The sequence below is a fragment of the Paroedura picta genome, chromosome 4 (genome assembly GCF_049243985.1).
Source record: "Paroedura picta isolate Pp20150507F chromosome 4, Ppicta_v3.0, whole genome shotgun sequence".
NCBI classification, from domain to species: domain Eukaryota; kingdom Metazoa; phylum Chordata; class Lepidosauria; order Squamata; family Gekkonidae; genus Paroedura; species Paroedura picta.
The window spans coordinates 80,523,641-80,545,854 of record NC_135372.1 but is presented as its reverse complement, the minus strand read 5'-3'; the positions used below and the strand labels follow the sequence as shown (position 1 = coordinate 80,545,854).

The following is a 22,214-nucleotide window of genomic DNA, read 5'->3' as shown; positions in this document are numbered from 1 at the left end:
ATGTTTATCAGATTCAGGCCTCAGTTATTTGGCTGTGTGATTTCTCTCTCAATAACTTTATAGTTTAATGCTAGAAAATTTTACTTGCACTCTTTATCCACCATTGTAGATTAATGTTCAAATTATAAAATAATATACATTTGCTTAGTGATACTTGGAAAGACATTCAGGTGCTTTATGCCATGTGTGTGTCTGTGTACATGCATAAGAAAGAAACGAAATGCGAGGGCCTATGCAGAGTGTCAGAAGCCATTTATGCAGTCTTTTGTCTCCTCAGATGTGATCAGCGACCTGGGAGCTGCTGCGCCTGCATCCACTTCTAGAACACTACGCTCTAGGTAAGCTGTGTGATCACAGTTGGATCCAAAATAATTTAGGCCTTTCTGAAAAATTAGAAAGGACAGGCCTAGCAAGTCTCCTATTTTCTGAAAAGTATCGATAATTCCCCTCAACACAAGCAATCCGTAATCAGAGTTTGGCAGGCTGATTTGGCTTGAAATTTAGGAATGTGTGAAACTGAGGAATGGAACTTAGTCAAGTGCAACAGAGTGAACCCGCTGATCTACTTTCCAGCTTCCTGTTGTCCACTGGCACAATAACTTTCAAGACAGCGTATAGAGCATCCTTGTGATGCTCATGATTTTTCTTCAGTTACCACTTCTGCTATGGCAGATGCCATAATTTCCTCACATCCGACTGACATATTTTATTTCTGGGAAAGTTAGCCTCACCATTCCCTTAACAAACTGAGGTGTGCATTTGTACAGTGAGTACAGGTTCCATTACTTTTGTGGACGAAAAAAGAACTAAAAAGCACCACACTGTATTGACGTATTTAGAGAGCCAGCTTGGTGTAGAGGTTAGGAGTGAGCCAGGTTTGATTCCCCTCTCCCCTACATGCAGCCAGCTGGGTGACCTTGGGCTCGCCACAGCACTGATAAAGCTGTTCTGACCAAGCAGTAATATCAGGGCTCTCTCAGCCTCACCTACCTCACAGGGTGTCTGTTGTGGGGAGAGGAAAGGGAAAGCAACTGTAAGCCGCTTTGAGACTCCTTCAGGTAGAGAAAAGCGACATATAAGAACCAACTCTTCTTCTTCTTCTTTAGTGGTTGATGCAATCTGTCCAGTATAATTACCGTATATACTCGTATATAAGCCGACCCGCATATAAGCCAACGCACCTAATTTTACCATTTTAAAATCTGGGCAAACTTATTGACTCTCATAGAAGCCGAGGGTGGGAAATGCAGCAGTTACTGGTAAAGGTAAAGGTATCCCCTGTGCAAGCACTGAATCATGTCTGAGCCTTGGGGTGATGCCCTCTAGCGTTTTCATGGCAGACTCAATACGGGGTGGTTTGCCAGTGCCTTCCCCAGTCATTACCATTTACTCCCCAGCAAGCTGGGTACTCATTTTACCGACCTCAGAGGGATAGAGGGCTGAGTCAACCTTGAGCCGGCTGCTGGGATTGAACTCCCAGCCTCATGGGCAGAGTTTTCAGACTGCATTTCTGCTGCCTTACCACTCTGCACCACATTTACATTAATTGAGGCACCAGTAGGTTAAATGTTTTTGAAAACTTATTTCAAAGAAAAAATAGTAAAGTAGCTCTGTCAGTGCAAAAGAGGGTCAGCGAACCGGGGCAGAACAACAGTACCCAAAGTTGGCAACCTCCTACAACAAGTACAACAGCTACCAAACTGGGAGCATGGAGTACTCTAACTACAGCTACAGTGACCCCCCCCCACAACAAAACACTGAAATAAGGAACTGTAAAACTCAACACTGAAAGAAAGAACTGTAAAAATCAACTTTTAAAAGAAACAACCCCAAGAAGAAAAGGCAAACAATGATGCCCCTCAGATAAAAGAAGAAATAAACATTGGGAGAAACAGTAAATCCCAAAATCCACCCCACCCCTCCCCACCCACAGAAACCAAAAGACTATTTTGGAAGAAGTAAAGGCAAAAGGAATAAAAAGATCAGAGTCCCTCACTCAAACCACTGCTGTCCTAATGCAGCCAGACCAAGCCAGCTTCAGCTTGCAGGAGGCTTGCAGAAGCAATGTAACCATTGGCTGGCTGGGAGCAGGCTGTTAGTTCAATTACCGTATGTACCCGCATATAAGCCAAGGAGCACTTTTTCAGTGTGAATACTGTGCTGAAAAACACGGCTTATACACGAGTATATACGGCATGCAATGTGGCAAGGGCCAGTTTAGCCATACAGTACAAGCTATGGGACCTGTACTTCCAGGAGTACCACACAGTGCCTTCCCCTCATGGATCAGGACCATAGCCTCTCCCCTCCTTCCTCCCCCTTTTTAAGGACACTAGGGACAGCCCTATCCACTGTGGGGGGCCCTTCTGTCCCCAGTCTTACTGCTCCCACAATTGTACTCTGCTGGGTCCTACGAATCTTGAAACAGGCTCAGTTGCTACAGGCAGTACTCTTAGTACTATGTTCCCCTTTGGTGTCGCTTTTTGCATTAATTTTGTGCACTTCAGTTTAGATATTGAGCATTCCCTTTCTGTTATCCTGCAAATATAGGAGTGTTTGTGTAGCCCTTTAATTTCCATAAAGTAAACATCAGTAAAGTTAACCCCTCACCACAAGCAGCAAAAATATTAAATATTTAAAATATTGTTCAGTTAGCTCTTTTCAGGCTGTGCTTGCTGCTGGGGGGTAAACGGTAATGACTGGGGAAGGCACTGGCAAGGCCACCCCGTATTGAGTCTGCCATGAAAACGCTAGAGGGCGTCACCCCAAGGGTCAGACATGACTCGGTGCTTGCACAGGAGATACCTTTACCTTTACCTTTACCTTACTCCCCTTATAATGAGTCTAACAGGAAGCACTATTTGTGTCCCCCAGCAAGGTCACCACCAGCCCTTCCAAAGTGCCCTCCTCCAGCAACAAAACTACCTGCCACATGGTGATGGGTAGAATGAATATAATGCTAATGATAAAATGGGGGGGGGGAGAGAAATAATATCTGGAAAGATCTTGAGTAACAAAGAGTTTCAGCATCCTTATTTAAGCAGCATGCTAACTTTGCACGCTAATTTTCAAAGATTTAAACAAGCAGAATCACCCGCATGTAAGTTTCAATACATTCCATTCCAGTCAGTAAGTCTGGTTGATTTAACTAGCTATGGATGGCATTTTTTGTTTTAAATCATGGGAGCTGAGAACTAAGGACCCACTTGATTATTTTTGGAAGCCATTTTGTTTCTCTTGGGTACTATGGCGGGAGATTTAAAAAAATCAAAGATGACATAGCTACCTTCCATGCTTCTACTTATTCAAGTCTTACGTTTCTTCAGTGACTGAAAATGTCACCAGCATTAAGGTTTGAGCAGCGTGCAAAGTTGTTCAAATGTAATAAGCAGACTCATCAACACCTTTTGATAATCATCTAAATTTTCTAATGAGTTGATGACCCAGTATCAGGGTGCCTACCAAAACTACAGCAATTTGTCCTAGCATTAAATTCAAAGTGAAGTGCTTCGTGTCAGCAGGCACAGGCACACTGAAGTGAGCAGGAGTCGCTTTCTCCACACAGAGTTGGCAGTAAAACAGTCCAGAAGTGAGGTGCCAGACTTCAAGCATGCTGTCTCAGGAAGGATGTGAACACAACTTCAGAGGTACTTCTCTAAAGTAGCAATCATGCTCAGCTCCAGACCCTTCACAGAGACATGCTCTTAACCCTGCCTTCATTTTAACAGTTCTATTTCTAAAGCCACAAAATAGGATAACGGCATTAAACGAAACATACTAAAAATTTTGTACTGAAGGAAAGTAGGCATATGAACTTTTCAAACACAACACACACTATATATATGCATGTGCACACACACATTGTGTAGTGATAATGACATTCAAGATCGTACAGTGATAAAAAGGTTAAGACAAAGGCCATGCATTAAGATTCTTTAAAAAGTGCATGAGGCTTGCTTTCTAAAATAGTATTGCAGATCCTATTATCTACAACCACAACATATTTCCCCTAAAGAAGACATGCACGGCATGAAACAAAATGGGGTTGGAAAGCTTCTGATTCAATATATCTTCTGTGCATTTCCAAAAACCCTATTTGTATGAATTTAACCTACATGCCAGTAGGTGGTAATACATTTTCTGGTCCTGGCTCCTGCTATTTGCTATATTTGTGCAATCACATTCCTTCCTGTTAGCAAAAGGCTACCTGAGATTAAGAATGCTTAAACACACCTTGACAAAAGAAAGAGAAAGTTGTGTTAAAGGTTATTACAACCTCAGTGTTAAGCAGTTTGTTTTTTCGTTTATGTTCATCTAAGCCTCAACTGGGCTTCAGAGAATACCTCAGCACAAAGATTGTAGGAAATATAATACCTGGTTTCCCATTCTGATGGGGGGCCGGGGACCTCCTGCGTATCTTGGTGACATGAAAGGCTGTAAACATATAAAATCAGTTTAATGGCAGTGTACATTTAAAAGTAGAAATAAACAATAGAGCTTCTTCTCCAAAGCTGCACCTCAACCTATTTGACCCTGCCTTGTTTCTTCCCCACTCAAATCCAGAATCGGATTAGCGGAATCCTTTTGAGGAGGACTACAGGCCAACCGGATGGAAGATTTGATGTACTGTGCTCCATACAGCTTGTAAATTAGATTTGACATATTTACACACAAGCAATTATTTCTCTTTAAAAAACTGTTGGTAAACAAAAATATTTATACTGTTAAATCATGGGCATTTTTCACATTTCTTATTTTGCATTGTTAAAAAGGCTTAATATACATCGACAAGATGAGACACAGTTGCTAAAATTAGCTCCAGAAAAATACTGACTTAGCATTAAATACATTTGTACAGATTAGTCAAGGAAAATGAGCCTTGGAGAGGAGAAGAATTAAAATATTCCAGTAAATAGTGAAATAAGCACTTAAACCATATAAATGAATATTTAACATAGTTCAGAAAAAAGAATCCACACAAACAAAAATGATATTTATATGTAAAGTAGAATGTCTGAAATTGATAGTTAACATTCCAATTTAATATCAACGGAACAAACACACCAAAGAGAAATAAAGATCATAGTGGGATAATGTGAAGTAAAATCAACAGTAGACACTCAGACCTTGAGGGGATGTAGACCTGCCATGCTTCAATCACATGGGAGCCACCCATAGTTGTCAGCTGATGAGCGTGGGCCCCACATGCTTAAAGAGTTTAATAACACAGAACACAAACACCATAGCAGTGCCCTGTAATGTCTTTACCTGACTGTGGGGTCCCATCATGCTGTTGGGGTTGTGAGGTGGAGGCTGTGCGTGTGGTGAGGGCTGAGAGCCAGGCGGTCCCTGTGAGGTCAGACAACAGAACATGATCATTTGTTGGGAACATGAATGTGCAACAACAGATTGGTGAATCTTTGAAAAGAACAATGTTGAATTGTTGTACATTGCTGACTTTAAAAATGGGGGGGGGATACCCATTAAACAACACCAAAAATGTTATTGGAAAGCAAGAAAATTGTCAGGATGGCCTCCAAGTGTCTGGAGCATCTTGGCCTGTTAAAATACTCCAGAGCAGTGGTCCCCAACCTTTATTAGGCTGGGGACCGGCAGGGCATTGGGCCGCGCCCGCAGGGACCGCGCGGGCCACGCCCACGAGCCGCGCCCGGCCGCGCCCGCAGATTGGGCCGCGCCCTGCCGCGCCCGGCCGCGCCCGCGGGCCGCACCCGTGGATCGGGCCGCACCTGCGGGCCGCGCGGGCGCGGCCCGGCCCTGATTCCCTCTCCCCGCCCTCCCCGCAGTAAGAAGCTTCCCGGGCCGCAAGCTTGCGGCCTGGGAAATTTTTTACTGCGGGGGGGGGGGGGGAGAGGGAGCTGCGGCCCGGCGCCATGGCCTTTGTGGCCCGGCGCCGGGCCGCGGCCCGCAGGTTGGGGACCACTGCTCCAGAGTGTTCATCCTCCAAAACTTCTAGTTCCTATGCCTGCACAGTTAAGTTTCTAAATGCTATTATCGTCTCTCAAGAAAATGAAACCAGGAAAGGCAAGTAACCATCTAATATGCAGTATTTTCCCCGCCTCTTCATTTTCAAGCCCAAATTAGAATTCGGAATAATGGACCCAACCAGGACATTCTGGCACTTGTGACCCTCAGGTGTGAGATCCCTAATTATTCCACCACTACCAGAACCGAAAGTTGACTCAAAGCGAGACCCACCGCTGCTCTGTGGACAGAGTAGAATAGGTGCAACGTGAGGCAGCACATAATCTGTGAGCAAACGTTTTCATTGCTGAACCTTAATAAATGCAAACTGTGATCTCAATTAACATAATCATCTCCAAAATATCTGGAAAAAAATTGCCTCATCCAGTCTCACACTGGAAATTGCACACATGGCATCTCAGAAATGCAACATGTCCACCAACTGTGCCCTGCCATCTGCCTGCAGTAATGCACGTTTTATTCAAATTATGCCAATTAGGAATTTTGGGTAAATAAAATTTTTGTTTTGGCTGCACAAATCATGATAAGGGGTTTCACTATCACAGCGCCTGTATTAGCTAATGAAACAATACATTACACCGGAGAATTCTTTAATACGGGGAAAGTCTGCATCATTAAATGCATTTGGATAAATGTTTGAAGAACTCAGGCAAAACTCACTCCCCTACAATGCTTATTAATTAGTCAGTTTTTTTTGCTATTTTCCCGCTTTCCTTTTGGGTCAACAGTTTGGCACAAGACAGAACTAACACCAATTTTTATAAGATTAAGTGTACATTCCCCTGCTTGAGCAGGGGTCCAGGAGGTCCACCGTAATGAAAGAAATCAGATTGTCCCCATGGTAAAGATCTTAGAAAGTGAGACAACAGTTTTATTTCAAGATCACTGCTCTCATCCCTCCCCAGGCTGATCTAATGAGGTAAACAAAGGTACTTTTCAGAAAGAAAACTAGATTCTACATATGCTTGCCATGGAAAAGATGGATTTACATTACTGGTTTTCAAACATTTCAGGACCTGGCTGCCGAATAACTTCATGTTACTGTCCCTCTTCCCATCATAAAATGCTGGAATCTCACAGTTAACACGAAACAAAATCTTACATTTATTTTTCATACCGTTTCCAAATATGTAGGACTGCTGAACAGCAGGCTACGTTTCATTTGGTCATTTTACCCAGTCTACAAAGTCAAAGAGAAATGTCCCCCTGAGTATCCCAGATCCTCCTCTGTCAATTCTTCTTCTTCCTTCCTGACCTCCTGCCCCACCTGGGAAAGAAGTGCAACATTCCTTGCAGTCCCCAGGCCCAGTCTGATAAGCATCTGATTCTGTGTACTTTTAACTCTACAAATACAGCAGTTTTGGACTTATTGGATTAGGCACTCAGATAATTTCCTCCATTTCCAGAGGAGAATGTTCATTAAAAAAAAAACAGGCTCCAGAATATGAATACCCCAATGCACAATTTTATGTACGTATGTTCTGTGCTGCATCTTTTCCCCCCTCCCATAAACAAAACCCAAACAAATTGTAATTGGGTGGGAAAGCAAACAAGACTTGTAAGTACATTATGAAAAGCGGCTCCACACTTCAGGAAAAGCAGAGGAACAGATGTTCTATACCTGCCATGTTAGTAATTTCAACAAGTGTTCGCCTTCTAGCTGCTGCCAGCAATGGCACGGTTTGTTACCATGAGCAATTTTCTTAATTAACAGACATTAATTAGCCATTTAGCAATTTTGCAAGCATTTGTTTAGCAGCTTTCCTAAACATGAATACCACTGTGATAATGGTACTGATTAGAGGATCCCCTAATTAACAGTACAGGGAAGGAAAATTGAAATCACATAAATTTAAAAGGGGAGGGGAAGTTAATGAAGGCAGGACATATTTGCACCTGCAAATCTTTTGTACTAGCGAAACTTGAGTGCAATATAAATAGAAGAGAAATTTTTTTGTTAAGTTAACACAGAAAGATGCAAACCCAGCTCTAAACAGGAAAAGACACTCTGCTGATCCTCCAGGTTATGTTTCCATGATTGCAGAAACTGATTTTCCATTGCATTAATAAGACCCATTCTATGCAAGGGGCTAATGTTCATTTGTTAATTTCCTTTAAATTGTGAATTAAGGGCTGCTTCTCATGAAGTATGTTTGCTCTAGTATAGACACATATCCAAGTACAAAGTGCATGGTAATAAATGTTGTGTGCAAAGGGTACAGCATAACTTCCCCCAGTTAACACACTTGCAAGGTGCAGCTGGATAAGAATTACAGCGCTCTAGAGATGCAACATGCATACACTAAGCAGATCTTATTCTTTATTTTGTTTATTTATTTATATTTTAACTTATATACCCCCACTCTTGAAGACTCGCAGCGGTTTACAATAAATGAATAAAACAACCCAACCCATATAACACCCAGTCCATTAAAAGATGGCTGTTCTTTGAAGTTAACTCCCCATCTCTCCTCCCCTGTCCAGCAGCAGTCAGGAGCTCTTTCCTGAGGAGCTTAAAGTGCTCCTGTACTTTCAAGTTTTATCATGTATATATTTTTATCATGTAAAACTTTCAAGTTTTATCATGTATACTTCTGACAAAATTCGAAATCTGGGCAGTTGTAGTAATATATAGTTGTAGTAATATATAATACAAAATAAAGTTATTAGAAGGAGACAGTCAGTAAAACAATTGTTTTATCATCCTTTGGAAATCATTTTGAGGGCAATAAACAGATAGAACCAAGAGGAAATTTAGAAATTATCATAATATAAACTGTAACATACTGGGTCAATATGCATGGCACAGATGTTTCAAACAATTTGGCTAATAATGCTTTCACTCATTGTGTGAATTTTGTTTTTATATGTCCTCTTCTGAACTGAACAAGGAAATCTCAACTCTAAGCAAAACTTCTGGTATGTGGTTTCTAGTCCAGGTGGGCAGCAGCCCCTGCCCCACCAAACAGCCCCATGGAATTTACAATATAATACACTGGATGTTGCTGTCCAAGGAACAGAGGGGTGGCTGCAGCTGCTCATGCTACTCACAGCCCTCTACTTTCAACCATGGAGGCTGCCTAAGCCTACTTGGATCACCTACTGGCAGCAGCTGCAGACAAAGCCCAAAGGTTAGCATTCTAGCTGAACTTGCAAATCATAGGCCCCAGGTCTCTGTGACAGCAAAATCCTTTCAATCTTTGCATGTTATCCTCCCCCCCCACACACACACACACAGAGTACAGCAGGACAGGACATAATGTGATTCACATAAAATATCACGGGGAAAATGTAAACACTCACTATTGAGGATACCAACAACTATTCCAACATGATGCATGCCGGCTCAGCTTTGAAGGTTTGATATAAAACCCCAACTGCATTCAGACACATTTTGCAAATGCTCCTAATATAAGATGCCACTGTTGTTCCTTTGCTTCTTCAACAAACTGCTTTCAAACCCTGCAACACTGATTTTGGCAATGTTACCAGACAAGCCAGATTCAAAGCTACCTTATGATTCCTGAACAATGGAGCCTCCATGGTGTATGATGTCACTGTTATTGACAAGTTAGTATATTTGGGCTTGCTTTGATTTCTTCATTGTCATATCTGAAGAGTCATGTACCTACAGATCCAAGCTAGCAGAGTATTTCCCCATTTCCTCACATTAATTTGTATCACCACATTGGATATCACATTTTATCTACCTGTTTGCTCCAGGAAGCTCAAGACAACATACAAAAGACTTCTCTACTTTTATCCTTGAAACAAACCCAAGAGGAGCCTAAGGTTATGATAAAAAAGGAATTTGATCCCAGACTGCCACGGTAAGGTTCATCATGATGTTCATTACACCACGTTAATTGTTCTATAAAGCAGAAAAACTACTTCTGTAAAAAGTGTAAGAATAAGGCATTATAGTACTTTGCTTCATTCATCACCTCAAGTGATAATGTCTACCTTTTTCTGAAGCACACTATAGTTTTCAAGCAGAAATAATCTGCTGTTAATTGAAAATGGTAGTGAAAAGAAAACGACAAAACCATTATCTTTCCCAACTGCATCATTAGCTAACTACTACAGGAAATCCAGCAGTTCCAAATTTGAACAGCTTTTGGAACACTCAAAGCAAGCATTGTACTATTCAGTTTCTTCTCATACATTCATTTGTGGAAACAATCAAATCGATTCTGAAGATGGAATGTTCATAGAACTGAGAACATAACAGACTACAACATCTCAATGCCAATAATAATATTTAAGCTCGTTTCCTACTACGAAGAATAAAACAGTGGCCCACAAGCCTGATATTCTCCCACCTGCACGTGCAACAAAATAACAGCTTCCAGACACAACTTAATCAAGAATTCCTCAGAGCTGCATGATGCAGATGGGTATGCTCCATCTATGCCAAAACAATGCAAATGCAATGGAAATGCTCTCAACAGTGCTTAAGACTGGGCTACAGGATGGTATTCTCTCCTTCCATGCTGTAAATTTCCTTTGCCCACTTATGCAATAGTTTCAGTGCCTTATTGGTACCAACATTAACCATGGTTAATACTAGCAAAAATCCTGTTTTATTATGGTTGTGTACTAGCTTCCAACTCCAGTCTCTAAACTTGTGGATGGGGGGGGGGGAATGCCTGGTAAAGTTTAATTACAATTAATATTGTTATCAGCATAGGCTATATTTCCAGCAAGGGGTGTGTGTGTTTGCTCCAGAGAGGAGAGCTGGGACAAGTGAGAAATGTCATCTTCTTGTGATATATTTCCAATTTCTTAACCATAGTTAAGAGACCAAGTATGTCTGCACAAATTCCTTAGTTTGGGGACAGCAGAAGGTAGGATTAAAATATTGTAATACATGAAGAGTCTCCAACTAATTACTTGGAAAAGATGCATTCAAGTAGGTGGCCATGTTGGTCTGAAGCAACAGAACAAAGTTTGAGTCCAGTGACACCTTTAAGACCAAAAAAGTTTAATTCTGGATATAAGCTTTCCAGGGCTTGTATCTGAATATGTTTTTGTGTATCTGAAGAAGTGTGCATGCACACAACAAGTTATACCCAGAATTAAATTTTGTTGGTCTTAAAGGTATTCAGGGGAGGAGGTTATCATGGAGCTTTCCTCTTGCAGAATTAGCTTCTGGAAATAGTGAAGAAGTGTTTTACTATGACTGTGCAGAGTTATTGGATAGAAGTTAACATATCTGACTCCCAAAGTAGGTTGCATAGTAGCATAATGGAAGATTTAGACCAGGGGTCCCCAACCCCCGGTCTGCAGCCCGCTACCGGGCCGCAAAGGCCATCATACCGGGCCGCCAGCACCCGCCCCTGCCTCCCCCCTGCAGTGAGAGGGGGGGAAAGAGGTTGGTGCGGCAGCCGGCGCCCCCTGGTGGCCAAAACGCACATGCACGGCAACTCTGCGCATGTGTGTTAGTGCCACCTGGTGGCCAAAACGCGCATGCGCGCTTATGAGCAACTGCGGCAGTCGGGCCGCTGGCTCTCCCCCACCCCCGGAGGCGGTCCCCAACCAGATGAAGGTTGGGGACCACTGATTTAGACCACTGATAAAGTAACAAATTAAATGGTGGATCAAATTTAATGTTTAGTGTTAAGGGACACATTTACAGGTGGAGGGAATACTTTTCATTTACTAGAAAAGTACAAAGGTATCCCCTGTGCAAGCACCAAGTCATGTCTGACCCTTGGGGTGACGCCATCTAGCATTTTCATGGCAGACTAAATACGGGGTGGTTTGCCAGTGCCTTCCCCAGTCATTACCGTTTACCCCCCAGCAAGCTGGGTACTCATTTTACCGACCTCGGAAGGATGGAAGGCTGAGTCAACCTTGAGCCGGCTGCTGGGATTGAACTCCCAGCCTCATGGGCAAAGCTTTCAGACGGCTGCCTTACCACTCTGCGCCACAAGAGGCTCATAAAGAAAAGTATAAAGAAGCCTAATACATTTGAATTTATCACATTGGGCCAAATTAAATGTGACTGCATCCTCATGGCTGCCACAAGGATGCCTGCTTCATTATTTTAAAGATATTTAAAATGCCACAAGGAGCCCAGGCCTGATTGTGCATACAGTGCTGTTGTCCCACCCCAGCATCCCTTTTCAAGTGCTGAGACAGTAACAGTGGTGGCCTGTGTCTTGTAGGGCAGCTATCCCCAATCCCCGGTGCGGGGACCGGTACCGGGCCATCGATCAGTCGGTACCGGGCCGCGGCTCCTCCTCCTCCTCCTCCCTGGCTGCTGCCTCAGGGACTGCCCTGCTACTCTGCCGCCAGCTTATCTTTGGTGCTCTACAATGGCCGCCATGGCTGTTGCTGGCAGCGCCCCCCAGTGGGCGGCGGGAAGTCAGGGGCATTGGCAGGAAAGCAAGTGGAGCAGAGGCTCAGGTGGTGGCAACATCCCTCAGCAAAAGACTACCCTCTCTGGCCTCAGTAAAATTGTCAAGCTGGTCCCCGGTGATAAAAAGGTTGTGGACCACTGTTGTAGGGTATAAGTTTAGTTTGGCCCATTGTCCCTCACCATTTCCCACTCTCATCAAGGAAAGTGGAAAGCCAACGCTTGGGTCTAGTAAGTTGACACAGCAGAACAGCCTCATTAGGTTGGGGGTGGGGAGAGAAGGTAAATTGCTTGGCACAGGATTCTGCAAGCCAGTTCCACAGAGGTTTCATTTATGAATGACTGTTAACCATAGTAATTTAGAAGAGACCTCTACATTCAGACCAATACATCCTATTCTTCCAGGCTTGGAACACAGCAACCAACAAGGATAATCAACTGCCAAGCTTATGGGTGTTCAGAAATACCTGGCTGTCCTAGGTGGTCTGCTGATGCAGCCAGACCATTCAAGTTCTTTTTTTTTTAATCATTTGATACCATAGCATTTGTTAGCTATGACATTTGTTAACACAAGTATATCTCAACACATCCTTTACCTATCCTGGTCCATAAAACTACCTGAGAAAAATTAAGCAGAGATGATGTGTCCCCTTCCTGCATTTTGGCAGGTAAACAAGTTTGCTGGATGAGGGGTGTCCCCTTCTTCAGGCACTAGAAACAAGTAGGTGAAGACATCTTGACCCAAAGGAAATCTACTTTCAGAATGGAACTTTGTCATTTCCTTACCACATTTGTTGTCTAGATAGCAGCCTTCCAAGATGGATCACAATAAGATTTTCAACTTAGATAACACTAAACAGAGAGCATGAAGTGGTGCTTCCTAGCTCCAATCAGGAATGCTCTAGGAGAATGGAGCTCCCTTCCTAGGGGCAAACTTATTTTCTACTTCCTGCCTCAAATATTCACCTCTGGAATGTCTGTCTGCGTATTTCCAGAGAATTAAAGAAGAGATTTAATGTACATTTATACTCACGTATATCATCTCAAGTGTGGAGACCCTTTCCTTATGGTCACAAAATGTTTTACAATCCCTCACAGGGAGACGTTAAGAGTGATTCTACTCACATTACAAGTTTTAATTAAAAAGGGGTCGAAAATCAATTTCTGCTTTTAAACTAAACTGATTAGAAAGTAGGTTATTGCAATTCACAGCAGCAGAGCATCTCCTGATTCCTTAAATGAAAGAGACGCACACTGGAAGAACATTCATCTACCCATCTAAACATCCATGGTCCTTTATACGACAAACGTTTGTTTCAACCACACAATTCTCCCCACTGGAGATCAAAAGTAATAGCTTGGGCAAGAAACACCAGTGGTTTAATTCAATCCACTTCCAAAATGCAGTTGGTGTGTATGAGAGGAGAGGGGAGGATCTGGAATAATAGACCAGTGCATGCTGTAAGAATGCGAGAAATTATAGCACACTCCCAGGAAACTCAAGACTCTGTGAAGCATTTTGTTGGCAAATGACACACAGCAGTAAATCGAATCCTCATGGCCATGTTATCTTGTGAGAATAATGCTCATGACAACTATCTCTGGACAATATAACTGCAGATGTAAAGTAAAGGCACACATCTCTCAGCAAAAGTGCTGCATGTTCTTTCTATCCACTTGTTATGCAGCAGTGGGAGGAGCTGGTGGCTTCGGGTAGGGTGAGAAACGGCAACCAGGATCTTAAAACATTTGCTACTTCCTGTCTGCTACCCTGGGGCCACTAAAACTGCCGTGCCTAGATATAAAAAACGACAGTCTTCCAGTCCACCCTCTTTTGGTGCCCCACAACCAAACTACCCCCCTTCTAGCTTTTACTGCTCAGCTTAAGACTCATTTTCTACTTCATCTTAAAAACAAAAGCAGAGAGAGAGAGAGAGAGAGAGAGAGAGAGAGAGAGAGAGAGAGAGAGAGAGAGAGAGAGAGCAAGAGCGCACGAGAGCCAGACCTCTGGATATTGTTATCTCTGTAAATATTTGCAGATGTTGTATGACCAGGGAGAATTGCAATTCAGCAGAGAGTGAATGCTCTCTCTCTCTCTCTCTCTTTCTCTCTCTCTCTCTCTCTCTCTCTCTCACACACACACACACACAAACATGAGTTATAAATCAAGCACAAACTTAACTGCCTGTTAATGTTGATTTAAAGATATAGAAGATAAGCAGCCCATGGGGTTGTTTACCTATGGAAACCAAACCAATTTTTTTGTTGGAAACGTACACCCGGGGTCTTTCCAGACAATCAGACTATGGCAAAATAAAATGGGAATAAGTTTCAATTTTGTTATGCACAGACCACATTCTATTTTTCACAACGACACTGAATTTGCAGGGAAGTTGCATACATCTGGCATTCCAGACACAATTATTCAGTCCCTGGGAAGATGCAATTGTTGCTAAATGCAGTTAATAATGCTGATGGCAGACACACAACCATTGTTGCATAAGTCCTCTAAATACACCTCCAGCACAGGAACACACATTTTTTAAAAGCAGTGATTTCAGGCACAGCAAAATTATTCCCTTCTGTATTGGCACCGTCCATCTATTGTGAACCTCTAATTGAATTCATTTTTATATTTAATGCTGTGCATACTAGATCCAGACAAGAGAAATACACAGAGCATGAAGGGGAGAGTGGGAGAGGATAATGTGCTACAATGCGATGACATATAATGTCCAAGATGTGATTGAGACACACTTCAATAATCAACATATAGAAAGATTTGCTCCACTGTACCAGGTAGAATTCAAACCTTAGATCAATAAAAAAATATGCCACATGGATTGTGATAGGCTGCTCTAAAGAAAGTTCCTGTTCACAAAGTCGTTCTTCCTTGATGCCTTCCATTCATTTGGAATAATATTGTGTTCCTGCTGGGCTCATAAACTGTAACATGTGAAATCAAAAGATAAAGTGACCTTAAGGTTAAGCCAGACTTCTTAGTGCTTCTTAATTTTTAAAAATTTATTTCTTTGAATTTATAACTCATCCTCCCCGCCAAAGGCAGACTCAGAGAATACTCTGCATGGGGATGGGACAAAAACTTCCAGTAGAAGATTCTACATTATCCAAAACAGAATCAGGGGGCTTAGTGAGATCTAACACAGTTATATGAATACTGGATTTTTGTTTGCAGCAGAGAACCTGAACAAACATAACAGGGCAGAAGTAATTACTAGGAAACAACTTCATGCCTTAATTGTTCTCCTAATGTTCACTAAACTTTATTAAAAAGTACAGCACTATATCAGGGGAATGAAATGGAGCTTCCCCAACCAACCCCCTGTTATGCTTTTCTAGAGTTGTAAATATTGTCAGTCCTACTTGATCAAATGTCAAGAGTATGGAGGGGGGTTTCTAATTTTAAAAAATATTGTTACAACACTGCTAGTGAGCTTTTTGCTCACTCTGGAATTAAAAACTCATTTACAATACATTTCTGGATAAAGAGGTATTTCATAAGTATTTACCGAGGCTTAAAAATAATGTTGTAGCACTGCATTGATCACAAAATGCCAGGGATACAACTAAACTATGAAGCCTTTGTTATATAGCTTCTCAAAATGAACTGCAGAATGGCTAGAATCCAAGTCTCAAGGGTCATTTTTTTGCTCATTTCCCCCTCCCATTGCAGGCCCTCCATCCCATCTATGAGCTTTCGGGTAGGGGCTCCTCAGGTAGCAATGCGATAATGCAGTAGGCTAAAACAGGAGAGAAGACCCAGGATTGTACTCTTCCTCTCACTGAACTCTATCCATGCTACTTTGAAGCCATGAACTCATGAATCAATTCTTGAAAATAAAAGAGCTGGACTGTGAGAATCTGCACTTCATGAATGCATGATGATCAAAGAGGTTCTGTTGGCAATACTGCTGCAGTAGAGATGCAACAAATGGCAACCAAGACCTTCTTGGTGGTGGCAACAACATTTTCAAATCCCCTGTCTAAGGAGGCTTCGAAATTGGATGTTTAACCAGGACAGTTATTAATAATATTTGTGAGGTGCTTAAAAATTAAACAGACATAAAAGAAGGACCCTGGCAAGAGGTCTTAGAATACAATTGAACAACCCCTTCTACAAATTCCCTAAATATAAAGATATACACTGATGGAGATAAAGGAATAGAATAATTTAATATATACATCTTGGGTTTTTTGTTTTGTTTTGTTTTTTTAAAGAGGAGAATCAAATGACTACTGATGGGTAAGGAATTCCAAAGACTAGGAACAATAACAAAAAAGTATGAAGATGTGAAACAGAGGGATCAACAGCAAATAATAAACAACCAGAATAATACGAAGACCACAAGGTAAGAGAATATAGAGGGATCCACGAGGGAATATGAAAAAGGAAAGATCATCAGTGAATTGGAACCCAATTGAGGACCATCACCACGTGCATGCAGAAATAAGTTGGCAGCATGATACAACATGGAAAGAAGAGGCACAAGGAAGACTAACTAAAGTAGTATTACAATAAAGCAACCAAGATAAGATCAGAAAAAAATTAAAATAAAGGAAGAATCAGCAGAAAGAAAAAAATAGAATTTCAGCAATGTCTGAAGACTGAAAATGGCAAGAAGCAGGCAATGCAGGAATCTGAGAAGAATAAAAACATTACATAAAATGTCCAGTTTAAGGGCAGACACAGAACAAATGAAAACAGAAAATACAGGAAGATGTGTCCAAAGGTAAAAGAAGGGTTTGATGTTTGATTTAACTCAAGGAAATAAGTGGATAACCAAAACGGCCAGATGACAAAGATGAAAAATTAACAGAACGGTTGTTGTTGTTAGGTGCACAGTCATGTCCGACCCATCGCGACCCCATGGACAATGATCATCCAGGCCTTCCTGTCCTCTACCATTCCTCGAAGTCCATTTAAGTTTGCACCAACTGCTTCAGTGACTCCAGCCAGCCACCTCATTCTCTGTCATCCCCTTCTTCTTTTGCCCTCAATCGCTCCCAGCATTAGGCTCTTCTCCAGTGGGTCCTTCCTTCTCATGAGGTGGCCAAAGTATTTGAGTTTCATCTTCAGGATCTAGCCTTCTAAGGAGCAGTCAGGGCTGATCTCCTCTAGGACTGACCGGTTTGTTCGCCTTGCAGTCCAAGGGACTCGCAAAAGTCTTCTCCAGCACCAGAGTTCAAAAGCCTCAATTCTTTGACGCTCAGCCTTCCTTATGATCCAACTTTCACAGCCATACATTGCAACCGGGAAGACCATAGGTTTAACTTTCGTTGGCAGGGTGATGTCTCTGCATTTTAGGATGCTGTCTAGACTTGCCATAGCTTTCCTCCCCAGGAGCGTCTTTTAATTTCTTTGCTGCAATCCTCATCTGCAGTGATCTTGGAGCCCAGGAAAATAAAATCTGTCACTACCTCCATTTCTTCCCCATCTATTTGCCAGGAATTGAGAGGGCCGCATGCCATGATCTTAGTTTTCTTGATGTTGAGTTTCAAGCCAACTTTTGTACTCTCCTCCTTCACCCGCATTAAAAGGCTCTTTAGTTCCTCTTCGCTTTCTGTCATTAGAGTGGTATCATCTGCATACATTCTTGATCCCAATTTGTGACTCATCTAACCCCGCCTTTCTCATGATGTTCTCTGCATACAGATTAAATAGGCAAGGTGACAGTATACATCCTTGCCGAACTCCTTTCTCAATTTTGAACCAATTAGTCATTGCATGCCCGGTTCTCAGTTGCTTCTTGACCGGCTTAGAGGTTTCTCAGGGGACAGATAAGATGCTCTGGTATTCCCATCTCTTTAAGAACTTGCCACAATTTGTTGTGCTCCACACAGTCAAAAGAGTACATGATGATAAATCAGAAACATAAAACTAATACCAGCAGCAAAGATATGATAATGAATACTGAAAGACTAAATAAGGTAACCTGAAAAAGAAACTGAATAAAAACCAAAGGGATCAACAGAATCTTCAAGAGCCCTGAAAGAACAAGGAGAAAGCATGGCTATTGTTCACAGCTAGACATATACCAGACGGGGTGTGGTTCAGTGGCAAAGAGCTTTGAACATGGAAGGTTTCAATTTCCAAGTTCATCGTAGGCATCTTGAATTAAAAGATCTCAGCATGTGTTGAGAAGGACTTTTCTCTGTCTGAGAGTTTGAGGCACTGTTGTTGGTCAGAGCAGTCCACAGTAGGATAAAAGGACCAATAGTCTGTCTCATGCATTCAATAGAAAAAAGAAACCTGAATGAAAACACTGTAAGTACCATTGACGAATGTTCACAAGCTGCTTCTAGTAAAAAATGCTGTGGCTAGACTGCTGGTTGGGAGCGACTATCAGGAGCACAAGTCCCTAAGACTACAGCAATTACACTGGCTATCGATCCACTCTTGAGCCCAGTTCAAGGTGCTGGCAGTGTCCTTTAAGGAGAAGCAGAGTTGGTTCTTATATGCCACTTTTCTCTACCCAAAGGAGATTCAAAGCAGCTTATATTCACCTTCCGTTTCCTCTCCCCCACAACAGACACCGTGTGAGGGAGGTGAGGCTGAGAGAGCCCTGATATTACTGCTCGGTCAGAACAGCTTTATCACTGTTGTGGTGAGCCCAAGGTCACAAAGCTGGTTGCATGTGGGAGAGCGAGGAATCAAACCCGGCTCGCCAGATTAGAAATCTGTGTTCCTAATCACTCCTAACCAAGCTGGCTCTACATGGCTTCGGAGTAGTATCTAAAGGATCATCTTCTGCAATATGTTCTTGCTTGGGAGTTAAGACCACAGGACAAAGTCCTGCCCCTGCTAACTATTGCACCAATCAAAGAAGCTCTTCTGGTGAGCACAAAAGAGAGGGCTTTTTTGGTGACCACTCCATGATAATGGAACTGGCTCTGTCAACAGTCTTCCCAAGGCAGCTAAAGAGTTTTATTTAGTGCTGCATTTAACCACTTTGGTTTTCATGCATCAGCAGTCCTGAGATTGTAAACTGTGGTGATTTCACTGTAATTTTAGTAAGCTGCTTTGAGTTTTGCAAAGTAGAAAGGTGGCCAATAAATGTTAACTAACTAACTAAATTGACAAAAAAATAAACAAACAAACAAATAAATAAATCAGTACAGCAAGAAAAACAACAGGGAAACAGAGTACAGAACCATGCACCCAGCACTAATCAATCCAACATCACATAAGGAACAAAGAAGATGATCAAAAGTATTGATAGCGATGGTAGCAGACAAGACAGGATACAAAGGACAGCTGTTAGAGAATGAGTAGTTAAGCAAAGTAAAATAGCTTATTGAATAAAAAACAGAGAACACAGACTATTAAAATTAAAAGAATACAAGAGGAGAAAAATCAAAAGAAAAATTATGATTAAGCAGTTTATCAAAGATAGGACAACAAGAAAAGACCCAAAACAGTTTTTGAGCTTTAGAGAAGCTATGGTAAACGGCCTTTTCCTTCTGCTTGAGTTGTTCTGAAGCAGAATGTATTTGCTGATTTTATTACTCTCTTCTGCTTATTTACATTAAGCATTTATGGTCATGATTTGTATTAATTGTATTTTTATTGGTCTTTTAAAAACCTGGTTTAGGGGAGATTTTGAGAAGTAAGAGGAGAAGTTCTAAAATAAAAAACAAGAATGATATAGCTTCGAGTATAATATAGACTGAGATTATGTTGATCTATATTATAGTCACATCTTCCTTTGGAAATGCTCAATTTGCCAAATCTGCCATGTCCCATACTTTTACTAAAAACACTGCAAAGAATTGGTTTATGCAAAACATAAGGATTTTTTTCCAGATAACTCAATAAGATGATTTTTTCCAAACTCAATAATATGGTTTCCAGCAGCACTACTTGCACAAGAGCAACAGGCACAGACTTGGTGAGCCTTTAACTGAGTCTACTCAACTAACAAATTCAGCAACCAATACAACTATGCTTTATTGCTGTGGGGTGTTTATTAGTTATGTTTAAAATGGGATGGTTTGCTTCATCCCAGTATTTGCATGAGGTGGAGAGAATTCCTGCTTAGTAGAACTAGACTGCATGAGCACCCTCGCTCTGAAATAAATCACTGTCCCAACCCTGAATCTCTTTGTCAATATATGGATGTTGTTTTGAGCACAGCATCTCTGCTGTGTGAACCTAAGAGTAGGAACCCGAGTGTCCTTTGTCACCCCTTTTATTTATTTATTATTGTTCTTCTAGCTTACCTCTCCCTGCGAGCATGATTGGCTTGGTTCACAACATATATTCCACATATAACATCATAAAATCACAAAACCATAATAAAATGTATAGTGCTCCACTTCTTGTCACTTTATCAATCCATTGCCTCTTTCCACAATGCATCTTGGTATTCAGTTTAGCATTGGGAATAGCTTGGAATTGAACGGGGGAAGGCCCATAGACTTTTATTGGTGCTGACTAGTAGCTTCTTCTGCTCTCAACCAAACGCCTGATGAAAGAGCACCACTTTGCAGGCCCTGCAGAAAGATAGTTCCATCAAGGCCTGGGTATCAACTGGCAGCTCGTTCGACTGGGTTGGGGTCACAGCAGAAAAGGCCCTGGCCCTGGTTGAGGTCAGACACACTTCTTTTGGGCCAGGGACCACCAATAGGTTGATGTTTGGCGATATGAGTGTTCTGTTTATTTTTGTTTATTCTGGACTTGGACATTTTGAAGCATTAGACAATATGAGATAATTGGAAGAGAAAAAAGAAATTTATAAATTGAGAGCCTTTGCAGATTATTTGGTTTTAAATGTGGAAGATCCTTTGAAAGGAGTAGATATTAAAGACAAAGTTGAAAGAACTTGGTTCAGTAGTGGGTTTCAAAATAAACAAAGATTCTAACTAAAAATATGAGCACACAAAACTAAATAAAATGGATGGGAGAAACTGTTTTTAAAAGAAAAGAAATTGAAACTGATAAAATGTTGAGAAAAAGGAATTGTATGTTATTTCAAAATAATTATATAAAAACATAGAATGAAGTTTAAAAAGATCTGACATGATGGGATAAACTCTTTTTTGGGGGAGAACTGCAGTGAATAAAATAAATTTATTGTCTAGAACATTATTTCCTTTCAAGGCAATACCTGTGCTGGTTTCAGATGTACCATTTAAACAATGGCAAAGATACCGAAATTTATTTGGCAAAGGGGAAAGTCTCTTATTTATATTTGTCATATTTACAGACCACTCCTATTGGTTCTGCCATCTCAGGGTGGTTCACAACATAGTTCCCAGCCCCAGGGAAGTGCACCAGGCCTTGACCAGGGCCAAGGCCTTTTTGGTCCTGGCCCCAAACTGGTGGAATGACCTCCTGGGTAAGCTGCAGGCCCTGGTTAAGGCTGGGGGTAACGAGGAAGATCTGAGGTACCCCCCTCCTGTACTCAGCAGTCAATTGTCATTGTGACCCTCTTTATTTCCCCCTAGAGTTTTAGGAGGGGCAGGTGGTTGTGGAAGTTTTACTGCCATGTTGTTCTGTTTTTTGCTTTCTGCTTTAATGGGGTTTATTGGGGATTTATTGGACATTTGTAACCCACCACAAGTCGGTTCCGGGAGTGGTGAGCATTAACTTGAATAACCACAACAACAACAACAACAACAACAACAACAACAACAACAACAACAACAACAATATATTAAATATTAGATACTGCAAGATGCTTTAAAAAGAGGGGTTATGATTACCAGATCTGAAAATATATGCATCATGGTGTTTTCATTGGTTGAAATAATGGGTATAACCAAAAATTGTACTCCTTTTAATTGTAGTCTTTTACTCTGTTCATCTTCTGTGTCATATTTCAGTAAA

General features: G+C 41.6%; 1 protein-coding gene across 15 annotated transcripts in view; it reads right to left on the bottom strand.

Annotated features, from left to right (window-relative positions):
* Window positions 1–22,214, bottom strand: part of SSBP3 (single stranded DNA binding protein 3) — a 201,747-nt gene that overhangs the window by 20,682 nt on the left and 158,851 nt on the right. For 9 of the 15 annotated variants that reach the window (XM_077333647.1, XM_077333637.1, XM_077333638.1 and 6 more), the window contains 2 exons: window positions 5,269–5,349; window positions 4,375–4,434 (listed from right to left, as the gene is read on the bottom strand). In XM_077333647.1, coding sequence (XP_077189762.1) covers window positions 4,375–4,434; window positions 5,269–5,349 — 141 coding nt within the window. The remainder of the gene's footprint in view (window positions 1–4,374; window positions 4,435–5,268; window positions 5,350–22,214) is intronic. The other 6 variants (XM_077333639.1, XM_077333641.1, XM_077333649.1 and 3 more) reach the window with 1 other exon arrangement.